The 13,536-nt window shown below is 47.8% G+C and overlaps 1 protein-coding gene across 2 annotated transcripts; it reads right to left on the reverse strand.

The window, feature by feature from the left end:
• Nucleotides 1–2,566: 2,566 nt before the first annotated feature.
• On the reverse strand, nucleotides 2,567–13,327 carry CILP (cartilage intermediate layer protein). Of its 2 annotated transcripts, XM_082290876.1 has the most exons (10): nucleotides 13,292–13,327; nucleotides 13,114–13,201; nucleotides 11,475–11,591; nucleotides 10,596–10,679; nucleotides 9,783–9,836; nucleotides 8,164–8,349; nucleotides 6,742–7,056; nucleotides 6,527–6,635; nucleotides 5,928–6,085; nucleotides 2,567–5,335 (listed from the first exon to the last, which is right to left on the reverse strand). In XM_082290876.1, exons 3-10 carry the CDS (start codon nucleotides 11,533–11,535, stop codon nucleotides 2,973–2,975), a joined length of 3,330 nt encoding a protein of 1,109 aa, XP_082147002.1. In that variant the 5' UTR covers nucleotides 11,536–11,591; nucleotides 13,114–13,201; nucleotides 13,292–13,327; the 3' UTR covers nucleotides 2,567–2,972. The 2 variants fall into 2 exon arrangements, with proteins under 2 accessions (XP_082147002.1, XP_082147003.1); XM_082290877.1 differs by lacking the exons at nucleotides 10,596–10,679; nucleotides 13,114–13,201; nucleotides 13,292–13,327 and having other exon boundaries at nucleotides 11,475–11,565.
• Between the last annotated feature and the right edge of the window lie 209 nt (nucleotides 13,328–13,536).

Raw genomic sequence — 13,536 nt, forward strand, 5'->3', positions numbered from 1 at the left:
TGTTAATAGAGGGAGTTATATTTCCTAAGATGCTGGTGACTCACAATTAGATGCATCTGTTTCATGTTCCGCAACCTTACTATTTCCCCTGCTTCCTAGGAAACCTCTTTATTCTGGTTTTCTGAACATTACAAATAAACAAAAAGTATAAGTGACTAATCAGAGGAGTACTTGAGCCTTTTTATAAAGTTGTTTGCAAAATCCCCCAATAATTTGCTGGTTGAGGCTAGACAAGAATATCTCTCCTTTTGTTTATCCTATCTGTTAACATCCTGATAGCTTCTGGGAAACAGTAGTTTCCCTTAAAAACAGGAGGGATAGGTCAGTGGATTTATCTGAGGATTGGAAACTGAGTGACCTTAATGGGAGATGCTTTGCCATTAGTCACAAACCTGCTGACGTTTAGGAGCCGTGTCTCCTCCTTCAGCCTGTTCTCAAGGTTGGTGGTCCAAAGGCTGAGGCTGAGGGAGGAGCTGAGTCCCAGCCTTCCCGCATTCCTCCAGCTGATGCTCTCTTGATATGTGGGAGTGTGAGTTAGGTTTCAGCTTGCAGAAAGGACACTGTCATACACTGACCGTAAACAGAACTGGAGGAGTCAGAACTGACATTGAGCTGTAGCGTAAAATTTGTTTTGAGTAGCAGATGCCAGGACCTGCTGTAGCTTTGCTCCTATATAAACTTTTCTTAATGTATTGGGATGGTGGCTCATCAGTAGTGGTGAAGTGTTAGCAGTGAGTGGTTGTTATGTCAAGGTTGTTTTCTGTTGGTAGTGCTTAAACACCCGTGTTTGAAACCTCTTGTCTTGCTCTGTATCCAGCACACTCTGCCAGCAGCCTCCTGGGAGAGCTCAGGGACTCAGTCAGTGCACAGATTAGTTTGTTCCTCCAACTCAGCACTAAGCTGCAGAGGGGGACAGTTTGGGGAAACTTGGAGAGCTTCTGGCTGTTCCAGGCTGTAGGGCCGTGACCATTTCAGTGCTATTAAACACACATTTCTCCCCAGAAGGAAGAGCCCTGTACTCTGCTGTGTTTTACTGGCAAGCCCACATGCAGCACAGGGATAGGATCCTGAGCCTGCTTTCATCCATTTATCTCCTGGGTTAGTCTGTAGAAGTCATTTGTGTTACTTCACTCTCAAAGTGATGAAACTAAGTTGGGGGTTTGGCTCTCTGTCTGCAGAGGAGGAGGGGAGCAGAGGGAAGAGACATTTCTCTGCACAAGCCAAGAGGTCCAAGGCTAGTGCTCCCCACTGGCTGCCTTGGCTCCAGCTTCTGCCAAGCCCTTGCAGCAGACTAGACACAAAAGAAAACACAGAGTCTAAATTCATTGGTATGAAGTGGATGTGCCAGAGTATTCCACAGCTCTTCCTTTTCTGCTTTTCTTTGATAACTGTCAATTTGCATTAAAAAGTGGATTATTAAGGGCTCTTTTTTATCTCTTAAAGCATAATTCAGACTGCCATATATCAGACCTGAGAACTGGTTCTGAAGCTTGCTAAATGCTATTGAAAGATTCCCTATGCCCTTGATGGGCTGTAGGTATGGCAGCATAGGCCTAGAACTGGCTTCATATCCATAGGAGGGGATGGGGCAGGAGAGGGAAATCCATGCTGGAGCACGTGTTTTGAATTCCAGTTTGCATCCACCTTTCTCTCTCTTTGTGGGAACTTTGTGTCAGAGACTTGCTGGCTTGTCTGCATCCCAAAAATTTATTGCCAGTGTTTGCCTGTAAACACGTCTTCTGTGCTATGAGGTCCTTAATTTCAGTCTAGAAAGGGTGGGGGCTTGAAGGAACAATTTAATAGGTCACTTGGAGAGGGATCACTGACCCCTTCTGTGACCAGCTGTACCTTCAGCTAAGAGCAGCTTCTTGCCAGATCCTTCTGCTCCCTGCTTCTGAGTGTGGAGGGAAGCCTGTCCCTATCTCCACCCAGCATCGCTCTACATTGCCTGGTTTCCTATCATCCTTAAAACACGCATTCCCAGCCCTCTTTGTTACCTCCATCTTGTGCCACTCCTTAATTCATCCCTGCCCAGACCTGCTGCTCTGATTCTCCCACCACCGTTGCTGACTCTCCACAAGCTGGGGAGAGATTCCCTGACTGCAGCATGCCATGGCCAAACTCTGCACCTGCAGGAGAACCAGGCACCCATGAAACCCCTCACCCATATCCAGGATCAGTTTCACACTGATAAAACTGTGATCTGTTTGTGAACAGAAAGGTGAAATCCTGCAGGTTATTCTTTACTCAGCTCTACATGTGGTTTATTTACTCGGGCATTTCAAACACAGAAGTGACACACGTTGTCGAAGTTACAAAATTACTTTTTTTATTAGCCTACCCTATCATAGAGCACAGATTTTCTTGTCAAATAATGCAAGAAGCAAGAGAAAACTCTAGCTATGTCCACGTGGAGTCTGCAAATCCACATGGCTTCTGTGTGCTATTGAGCCTGTGAGTTCTTAGAAATGCAGCTGCCAGTAGTTTAGCTTGAATACAATCATTCTAAAACAAGCTAGAAATAAATAAAATACTTACATTTCAAGTATGAAACCTTGCAGTTGAATTCAGTATGAGGAAATCAGTTTATTCCTTTTCATGTTACCAACTACTGTACAGGTACTTGGGCTGGCAAAGTCTGCAGATGCAGAACAGAAAAATGTTTTATGTTCATGACTTAATTGAATCATGTGTTTAGTCTTCCCTTTAGGCTATCACATGAAGCTGTTTAATGTCAGGCAGAAAAAAGATTTTTATGGATGCATTTAATAAGACACAAACTCACTACTGCTGGCCCCCACTTCTCGCCTTATATCTTTCCTTTCTGGTGGGGAAAAAAAAATGGCACCTTAATTATGTCTCATAAATAATGACACCTACCAGCTTTCAATTAGGTTATTTAGCAGGTTGATGTTGCTTTCAAAGTATATTTAATTGAGTGTGAGTGACTTTACCAATGCTCCTATACAGTTCTAGTAGGTGGGACGTTGACCTCTCATCGGGATCCTGGCTTGGTTGTTTCGGCGGCTTGCTGGTGGCCTCTGGTACACGGGGCTCTGCCCTGGCAGAACCAGGATGGACTGCTGGCCTGAGTTCCTTGGAGATTGCTGGCCCAAGTTCCTCTGAGACTGGAAGATGCTTTGCTCTGTTGCGCTCCTTTCCGAACATGTGAAAGTCAACCCAACACCGACGTCGCTCTTCATGGTTCTGGAGGTGCCATCAGATGTGCCGTCGAAACACCTGCCCAGGGCAATTTCCTTGGCGATCCTTGGGTCTTGGTCAGTGACTGTGTAGATGCCGTAGTTGTGTCCCAGTGGGTCAAGAGGTGCCAGCATTGTGTACTCGCTGGTGTCATTGTTGGTAGCCATGGGGAGGTGGTTCACCAGGTACTCATGGAGCATGCTGTTGACACTCACTCGACGGCAGTTGCCTTGTGGGACCACTTTGACAAGTGTACGGTCCACACGGTCCTGGTCGAAGAGCATTCCGCTGCACTTGAACTCCAGGCAGGCTGCCGACACGTCCCGCTGCTGGGGGTCACGGATGCTGCGGACATCCCTGATGCCATAGAGTTTGCCAATGGTGCGTGGGTGCGTCCCACCCATGTTACGAGATCTTACATTCACCTCCTGGGGCCCATTTATTTTTACTTTAATGTAGCAGGCCCTAAATTCCATGGGTTTGGGCCACCATGCCAGGTAGTCATCGGTCCAGCTCATGAGGTCATCTTCACTGAAGGGAACAGTGTTGTAGTCATACCGGTCTCCTTCTATCCTGTAAAACCTGAAGTGAGCAGCACTGTGTGGAGCTTCCTCGCATTCACTGAGGTTTTCGTAGGCATAAATAGGGCCGTTGTTCTCTTCTGGGGAATTAGGGCTTGGCTTGGCCACATTAATGCTGAATGCTGTTTTCTTAATGTTGGAGTCCTCGTGGTCTGTCCTCCTGTAGTTGAGCTTGTTGAGGTATGGCTGTGGGACCCCAATAGCAGCAGGGTTGAGTTTGGGAGCAGAGGGCACAGCTTCGAGCTCTTCACCCCCCATGCTCGCCAAGATATAAGCTCCGTAGGCCTCGGGATGTTGCTCGTCACAGAAAGCGGGCACACAGGCACCATTAGGACCAGTGACTACGCTGTCGAAACGGCCCCATGCTCTGGGGTTGGAGGAGAACCCTGGTTCTGGCTCCGTGTTTATAATAGAAATTACAACCCCTTGGATCTGCTCGCTTTGCAGAAATCTCTCGCTTCTGTAGGCTCGGACTTTGACATAGCACCGTCTGCTCTCAGGGACATCCAGGTTAAAGAGACGCCTCTCTTTGATCTCCATGTTCCCAACCAAAAAAGTTCTCTCCTCCCGTTTGCGCCGTGTGCTTTTTTCAATGTTGAAGTCCCCTTCTTCCTCCCATAAGCCTGTCTCTGGGTTCAGGGACCAAAGCTTCATCTCTTGCAGGTGCTCTGGCATCTTGACCTGAGCAGCATCCAAATGAACCTTCACCTCTTCTGCATTGAGGGACTCTGTACCCTGTTCGTCCGTGAAGTCCACAGAAAACATGCCATATGTGCGGAGCGGAAATACATCTCCTTCCTCATCTACAAAGTTCAGATCACTTTGTGTCACAGGGGCTGTGGTGATGTTTCTCGGGTCCAGAAATGTCACGCTGGCTTTCACTTTGCCACTGTAGACCTCTCCATTTTTCCTATAAAATGCATTGGGAGGAATTTCTAATTCAGCAATTGGATCATCTTCTTCCATTTCCCCCAAAGAAATCACATTTGTTTCGGTGGATTCCAGTGTAACAGGGGCTTTCTTTCTTAGTAGCTTGATTTCATGAAATACAGCACCTCCATTTTCTTTGAAGGGCAGAACTTTCGTTGTGTTCACAAACTTCTGCAGTCGATCCACGAAAGTTAGAACCAGTCTCTCCGTATCTGCTGGAATGTGGATGGAGAAGGTTCCCTTGTAGCCAGTCATACTCACTCTCTTGTTCCCCATGTAAATGTGGCCAAACCTCAGTGGCTCACCATTATCAGCTGCTGTGGCTCTGCCTCGAACCATTATTTTGGTCTCGGTGCATATTTTGCACCCACATTCGATAATGACTTTAGTGGGGAGTGTGTAGCCATCACAGGAGATGTCCCTGGTTTCCATCTTGGATACCCCGCAGCAGTAGGAGACATTGTCCTTACACCGAAGTCCCTTATCCAGCTTCCCCACACAGGTCTTTGCTGGGCACTTGCCCACATCATAGTAGAAGGAGTTTGTTGTTTTTTGGAAGCAATCATGAGGAAGTCGGATGAGGTGGCTTTGGGGTTGGGGGTCACAGGCTGCCTCTTGTCTTCCTGTTGAATAGGATTTCTTAATGAGCAGCATGAAATAATTGTACAGTCATCACTGTGTTGTCTGAAACCTCAGAGCTAAACATTGCTCCTAAAAACAATGAGGTTTGTGCAGGATTTTTGTTAGCTGGTTAACTCATTTCAGTGAAGGAAGCAGCTCAGCTTTAGCTTTAGGACCCTGATTAAGAGCTGTTTGCAGGAGCATCCCAGCTCCTGCTTATCCACTATAGTCATCCAACCCACCTCCAGCTAGATACTCTGCTGCTGCCTGGCTTTTTGACTATGGCAAGACTAAAATGTGTCCCAGGGTTTTAAAAACAACCAGAAATATTCCCATGTCAAGCAGCAAGTACAGTGAGAAATCTGACAGCAGCAGGTTGAGCTTGGTAGGTCACCTGTAATCCAGAGCTTTGGTTTGTAAGGAGCGTCTGGTTCATAACCAGCTCATTCAAGCTTATCTGCAAACAGATGAATGTTATAAACCTCAAGTATTTTTCCTGTGGCTTTTCTTTACCAGATGTATCTCAGTTTCTGGTTCTTGCACACCAACAGCTCCCCAGCTGCTTGGAGAGCATCAGGCACATAACTCTCTTACCTATGACAGCCAGCTTGGCAACCTGGGACTTTGCCGACCCCCCAGCACTGCTGGCCTTGCAGAAATACTCTCCTGACTGTCCACTGTTCAGGTTCTTCAGAATCAGGTTGTTTTTATATTTGTACAAGGAGGGATCCAGTAGTGAGCCATTGTGGTACCTGCCAGGAACAGTTAAGGAGACAAAGGCTGACAGTCTGGCTGGAGCACAGCGATGGCTTAATCCTGCATCCTATTATGTGGATTTTGCCAGATTTCCTGCCTCAGTTTCCCTGTTTTTTGTTTGGCTAGGTGGCATCACCTAAAAAATTTTCCCCTACTGCTGGCAGTACTGAGATGTGGCTGCTGGACAGCTGGCAGGCAGGCAGAGCTGCCAGTTGTGTCTGATGAGGTTTTTAAACTCTTTGTGTGTTTTTCCAATGAATCCCTCAGCAGATGACATTGCTGTGCCATTGTGAGGAAGCCATCACTTGCAGCCATCAGTTCTCAGAGTATTTAACTGTTTTATAGCTAAACCCCCCATTTATGGAGATGTTTAGGAGATAAAACTGGCATCCATGGGACAACTACGACTTTTGGCAGGTTGAAATCAAGCTCCTTACCAGAGGTAGCGGTCGGGGGCTGGGTTCCCTCGGGCATCACAGCAGAATGACACACTCTGTCCCACTCTCCTGGCTTTGTCCTCAGGGCTCCTGAAAACATAGGGTTTGCCTGCAGGAGAAGGAAAAGGCCATCTCATTACTCTTCCTCCCATAAAACCACAGTTTATTTCTGATGCCTGCATATAGCTTCCTGCATCCCCCCTCTTTGGGGCTACCTGATCGGTGCAGTTGCACTTGGATTGCCAGGTTTCTCCGGTCGCTTTCAGGCACGGTGACAGTCGCTGTTGCATATTTGGCTTTCTTTATTTTAAGGGTGTTTTTCCCATCAGGACAGACTCCAGGGATCCTAAACATGCCTCTGTTATCGGCCATTGTCAACAGCTTGAGTTTCTTGGCTTGCAGGTAGACCCTGGCATCGGCAGCGGGTGACCCATCCTCGAGAGACACCTTCCCGTGCAGGGTGGCATCCTCACACATGCAGGTGTCACAGTCGGCATTGACACGGCCCATAGGGCAGGTGATGTTGCAGGCTGGAGGAGAAGCAGACACATCAAAAACCAGCCCCAAGTCCCCACAACACTCACAGTACGTTCTTGTGTCTGCTTTTAATTTAGATGCAATAAGGCAAATACTGCATAAGGAGCGAATTGTATCCAAAACATATTTTTCCTGATTATCCACAGCTGTGCATCAGAAAGGCAGGGACGATGTCATTTTGAACCTGACAATTAGTAGAAAGCAGCCACGTGGATATAATTACAGCTAGGAACTGCTATTTATCTTCCCCAAAGGGCTGAATTTCAGGGAAATTTGAATCCAGATCAGCATGTGAGCTCTTAGCTCAACCCTGGCAAAATTACAAATTCAATGTCATAAACTTTCTAGGTTTCTGTTACCAGTGCATGCCCAGAAGTTGTGATTTTGGTCTTTCCCAAAAGCTGTCTCCCCTTATTCAGTAGTATCCTGGCTTGAGCAGGATGTGGGGTAATTGCCAAGTGAGCATTACCTGATGGGTTTAACAATTGGTCTCCCAAATATTACTCTGTACTCATTTACCTATAGTGATTAATCCTAAATAATAATCTGTCTTTTCCCAAGACTCAGGTCATTCCTTTTACAATCACAGAGCATCCCTGTACAGCGGCTACCTGATTTTTCAAAGATGAAAATAAATGTAAGAAATCAGGGAAAACCTGAAACAATTTTTCTGCACAAAACATGTTTTCAGAATGTTTTCAGAATTACTTGGTTAAAAGGGGATTGTAAGAATAATATAATTAATTACAAGCCCCTTCAGCAGAGACTATGGCAATTTGATATTCCCAAATCATCTCTTTCCTGGAGGTTGCACGGAGGCAGCTGTCTGCAGTCACAGACTCCACCTTGAGAGCTGCCGTTATAACAAGATTAATGAGATTTGTTCTATATGCCCAAGATATTGTGAGTCCCTGTTATCTTTCTGTTTGGCTATAAACTCCTCCTGCTCTGCTCTTTGTACTCTCCAGCCCTGCTTGGGAATCACTAAATTCTGGTAAAGGAGAGAAAGATGGTAAAATGACAGCAAAGGGAGTAAAACACCTGTGCAATGGTGAGACCAGGACATCCTCCCCTGCCCGTAAGTGAGGTTATAGGAGCACCTGAGCAAACATGTCCGATGCAGAGCCGCCCTTCCTCAGTTGCTTCATTACAGTGCACGCCCCAGAGGTGCTCAGCTAGGCAGGATCTGGTACGCTTCTGCACCCCGGTTTGGCCACACTTTGCTGAGCACTCGCTCCATTTCGACCATGGAGACAAAAACCTTTTTGAATCTTGCACCAGTGGACCTTGAATAACATCAGTGGTGTGTTACTGAGGCGCACATTACACATACAGCTGCCCAAAAATGGGCAGTTGGGTTTTAGCAGCTTCTCTAGAACTCAGACTATACGTTTGGATATTATGCACCACATGGATTAAACAAACTCAAAGCATGTTCAGGGAGCTGGGAATTAAAGCATGAGAAAGCATCTGAAGGCTTCTGACTTAATTCCCTGCAGGCTACCAAATTCAGGATGATTAAGATAAACCCAAGAGGAGCAAAGTGCAGGCAGCTTATGCTTAGTGTAGAATAACTTTGGCTTAAGGAAATCAAACACATATTCTCATTTAAATGTTGTTTGAGGGGCAACACTTGTCTGTTTCAAATGTGGTTAAATAGTAAAAAAAAAGGTAGAGTGGTTAAATAGTTATAAAATGGTAAAATTGTTGGTATGATCATGTTGAATATCTTTAACCAAATTTCAACATATGTTTTCTATAGGGGCAGCGTGTGTCCTGTTGTGAGCACCACTTTTACTGTGTGCAAACCAGAAGCTTAAGATGCTACCGAGCAGACTGAGCATGTCGGGAGCCAGCTGATCGGTAAAACAGAGAAAATTTGCAAAACACATTGAGAGTTTAATATGAGGTTAGATTTTTAAAGGAATTTCTTTAACTGGGCTACTAGATGTTATTAATTTAAGCTACTTTGAATGGATGAGATCCACTCCGAGTCTGTGGTTTGGGCTTTTTTTAAAATGACAGTGTTCTAATAATGTTTATGAGGATGTGCTAGTGACTAAAGTTTCTGAAAATGAAGTTTCTTGGAGATGTGTGCTATGTTATCTCCCATACCTATTCTTCCACCCAATTTGTAATAGAGCAGGTTGATTTGTTTCCTAGAAAGGCAGACAGACACAGAGCTGGACTGTTCAAATTGTGAATGGATGGTTGAAAATGATCCTGGCTTATAAAAGCAAGTGGGTGGAAAAGACCCTTTAAATGAGAGCAGATATGGAAACGTCATGTCTGGCTTGGAGTGAGCACTTGGCTTAGATGGGCAAGGTTTTAATCTGTTGGCACATCGGCATCTCTGGTTCAGCATCCCAAGTTGTGCATCCATGCAGGAGGAGGTGGGCTTGGGGTGGTCACATCCTGTGGAGAAATGCGTATTTGTGCTTGCCCCAAGCAAAAATTTAATGTGCAACAGATTAAACCGGGATCTCAGCAAGATCCTAAGTTTGTTTGGGATCAGCTGCTTTAATCTGCAGGGCTGGTGATGATAGGAAATGAGGAGGGGAATCCTGTGGAGGAAAATGGCATTATATGGCTCTGGGTAGTGCTTTGACAGCAGAAAAAGCAGAAAGTAGAGGATGAGGGAGAAGCTGAGGGGTTGAGCATTGGTGGGGACATGCGGAGGGACAGGGCTACCCCGTGGCACCGGCTGGCAGGAACATACTGCGTCTGATGTAGGTGAAGGTCGGGTCTCCCTGGCGAGAGCTGCTCCTTGTACCTGTGGGCAGAGGGGTGATTCAGGCAGGGTTTGCCAGCCAGGGAGCCAGCCCCAGCATCACTGCCTTGTGCCATGCACTTTGAGGGGAAAATTATTTTACTGGTTAGTTTTCCTAAAAATACCTCTCAGCAAGTGGAGGGGAACTCTCAGTGTCCGTGGTTTTGGTGCTTTGATTCTTCCCAGTGGCTAAGAGAGCTGCTGGGAGCTGGGCAAATGGCTGGGAAAATCCCCAAATCCTTCAGCATGGCCAGCCCTTTCAGTGCCTGCTAGAATTTAAATCCTGAGCCATAGGCAGTAAAGATGAGAGGCTGGGGCATCTCCTGGGGATTAATGAGCAGAGTGGGCTCTGCAGGTTAATTATTCTCCACAGGCTTTGATTCTAAAGGAATGGTGTCACAAAACCGCCCAGGGTGTGGGGACAGTCTGGGCAGGGTAAAGGCAGTCAGAGCATGTGCTGGCCCATTCCTGGGATCTTCTCACCCTCCCGGCCCGCGCATGCCTCCCGCAGGAGCTGGGGCTGTGGTCACACGTTGACCTTCCCTTTTCCAGGAGAGAGGAGCCAACAGCATGTGTCAGCGATAGCCAAAACCCTACAGGGGGTCATGGATGATTAACATTTATTCCATTTCCTAAATCATAGAATCACAGAGTGATTCTAACCCTAAATGTCCTCTTCTACTCAAATAATACTGGTTAGTTGTAAATTGTTGGAAAAATTGTCCAGCAAGGAAAATCCACCCAAGGTGGGAATTAACTTACTCTCCATGCTGAGCATTACCAGCGGGCTGAAGGTTTTCGGTCCTATCTGGACCCTGCTGAGGGCTGGTTTCAGAATCCTTTGTCCTAAGGGTCAATAAATGAAAGAATAAAATAGATTCAAGGAATTGGGCATCCTTAGGTTCAATATTACAGCTTTCCCGTTGGACTGTGGCTGGTTAGAGCTCCTGTAGGATGCAGTGCAGGAGATGCCAAGAGACGGACATAACAGAGATGTCCCACAGCATCACTGCAGCTCAGGTATGATACAAATTTTCTATTTCCCTTATCACTGAAGAAGTTTTTCGTACTTCCTGTTGGAGCAGCTGGGATTGATTCATCTTTTTATAGCTGGAGAGATAAAATATCTCCTGCCTCTCCATGTGCAAGGAGAAATGAACCCAAGGTTCATTGCCCTATGGGACAAGAACGGATTTCTGCACTTGCTGGCTACCTGCGTGCCTGAGGGGAGCTGATGGCCATGGCTGGTTCCTGGGGACCAGTCCCATATAAACTGGGGAGCTGAGCCCCAGCACCAGCTCTCCCCTGTGCCCAGCTCCTGTGGGTACAGACTGGATTCGATGGGGTCTCAGGGGCAGCAGGCAGGGATGGTCTCAGCATGACCAGTGGGCTGGAGAGCTCATCTCTGGTCATACAGAGGCTTGCTGACTCGCAGACAGGCTTTGCTTGAACTCTGGGGGCTGGATGGGAGCCAGTCCTTGTGGAAGTTGTCTGGCTGGGCTAACGCCACAGTGACCCAGACCAGCACCCAGCATCGATGTCAGGCTGTGTCTGCTGGCTCAGTGGCTGCCAACAGACATGCCTGCACTGGCGTGGGCAGGGGACAGCACAGTGACCAGAATGGAAACATTTAACCTTCACCTAAAACGGATGTGGCTCCCAAGAGGAGGAGGAGGAGGATCCAGGCTTTCATGGCGACCATTGCTGTCTCCAGAGGTGACCAGGGGCTTCCGCAGCTGTCCCACGCCTTCCCCAGTCCTGCAGAGACAAGCCCAACTGTGTCGAGGCTCACTCGGGTCCTGCTGCTTTCCGGGAACTTCTCCCAGGCTGAACCACTCCAAAACATGCCACGGGGCCACTTATATCCCCTGCTCACCCACCCCCAGCAGCTCCTCATCTACTCCCCCAGTGGGGAGCAGCAGGGGCTCCACATCTGTGCTCGCATTCCCCCTGCTTCTCACCATCACATCTGAGCCCAAATCTATTCTGCAGAGCACTGCTTTGTAACGGCATCTCCTTAACATGCCTTGGAACAGCTTAAATACTTCTGCAGGGATCTCTCACAGCCCGTGCAGCTCCGCAGGACCCCCAGCACCCAGCTGTGCTCCCCACAGGAGCAGAGACATCTCCATCCCTCTGCCTGCAAACTGGGCATAGTGTGAGGATAGAATCTTAGCCCAGTATATCCCAGAGCGTGAGAGGGAAGGCTCCTGAGCACCTCTGAAAGTGGAAAGCCCCATGCACAAGCCAAGTATTTCCTTCAAATGTAGCAAGAAGCTCAATATTTTCCTTTTCCCACAGGCACAGATGTGGGACTGAGGCTTTGTGTCGTTCTTCACCAGCTCAGCTACTTCAGATTTTGTTTTCAGTGAGTCCCTTTGCCCTAGAGCTTCAAGCATTTGGGTTTTTAATTTCTGAATGTGCTCATGGAGCTGGTGTTACCCCTAGTGCCACCAGCTAGAATTCTAGGTGCTTTACTTCATGCACCCAAAATTGATGAACTGGGAGGAAGGGAGAATGTTGCTCCAGTCATTTGGTGCCTCAGTTTACCCATAAAATGGGGCTGACATACAGCAGCCAGGGGTGAGAACACTGTTATCTGTAAGTGGTACTAACCATCCCCTCAGAGACCAGAGAACGTGGGACTAGGAAATATTTTGATTATGGCTCAGCAAATCCCAGTGAAGCAAAAATAACAAGCAACACATGAGCGGTATTTTGTGGGCTTATGGTGGGGTCGTGAACTCGCAGCCAGACAATAACCAGGAAAAAATTAATCCTGTTTCCCACTTGGCAACTGTTTTTGGAGCTGACTGCAACTTGTTTAGCACTGGGCTTGGGATTGAGATACATCCCTCTGTACCCAGACATGCAGTGCTAGAAAAGGGGGGCTCAAGCGGCTGGATCTTGGCAGCAGGGAAGGTTTGGAATTGCCTGTGTCCCCTCTCTGGGAGGGGGCTGGGGAAGCCACCGTGGGACAGAGCCACGGGAGATCAAACAGCCCCATGTGAGCAAAGCCCCCCAAGCCCCCGCTCCAGCTGTCCCGTAACCCTTCCCCAAGCCCATTAGCTGGGATGAGGAAGGGAGGAGCGGGACGCGGGGAACTGCATCCTCATCTATGTTTTTCAGCCTCTGTGCCGTCATCTGCCCATTAATTAATTTCCACCTCACCTTCAATCACAGCCGCACTTAATTAAGCTGCTTTAGCACAGCAGAATTATAACCACTATCTGCCACGGAAAGAAAAACAGCAAGATTGGGTTGGGTTTTTTTCTCTTACCCTAAAAAGCCCTTAAGAAGAGTCCCGTCTTCTCACCACGGAGCCGCCAGCCGAGCTGAGATCCGCGGGCGAGACGAGGGCTTGTCAGCTGCGGGTTCAGGGATTTGCAGCCGATTGGGAAGGAGAAGGAGAGGGAGAGGGAGAGAGAGAGGGAGAGAGAGAGAGAGCTGCAGCTTACCGAAACCTCCCCTGTGCCGAATGGAGCCGAGCTGTGTACAAACCTCCCGCCGCCGAGGCGGCGAGGTCGCTTATATAGCCCGGCGTGTAGCTTAGGGGATGGCAGCGAGCCACTGGCCGCGAGCACAAACAGATCGGACGCGCGAGGAAACCGCAGCTTGAATAATCCCTTAATAAGGTGATGGTAAACAGAAACCTGTGGCGATGCCACGGCGTGGCGGCTGCTGCTGGTGGCGGGGCAGGGCA

This window comes from Coloeus monedula (assembly GCF_965178545.1).
Source record: "Coloeus monedula genome assembly, chromosome: 14".
NCBI classification, from domain to species: domain Eukaryota; kingdom Metazoa; phylum Chordata; class Aves; order Passeriformes; family Corvidae; genus Coloeus; species Coloeus monedula.

Excerpts from the sequence above, each read along its gene's own strand:
- CILP (XM_082290876.1), bottom strand. The coding sequence starts at position 11,535 with ATGGTCGCCATGAAAGCCTGGATCCTCCTCCTCCTCCTCTTGGGAGCC. Across the intron at positions 6,636-6,741 it reads AGTGCAACTGCACCGATCAG|GCAAACCCTATGTTTTCAGG; the intron begins GTAGCCCCAAAG and ends CTTCTCCTGCAG. Across the intron at positions 6,086-6,526 it reads GCCCCCGACCGCTACCTCTG|GTACCACAATGGCTCACTAC; the intron begins GTAAGGAGCTTG and ends TGTTCCTGGCAG.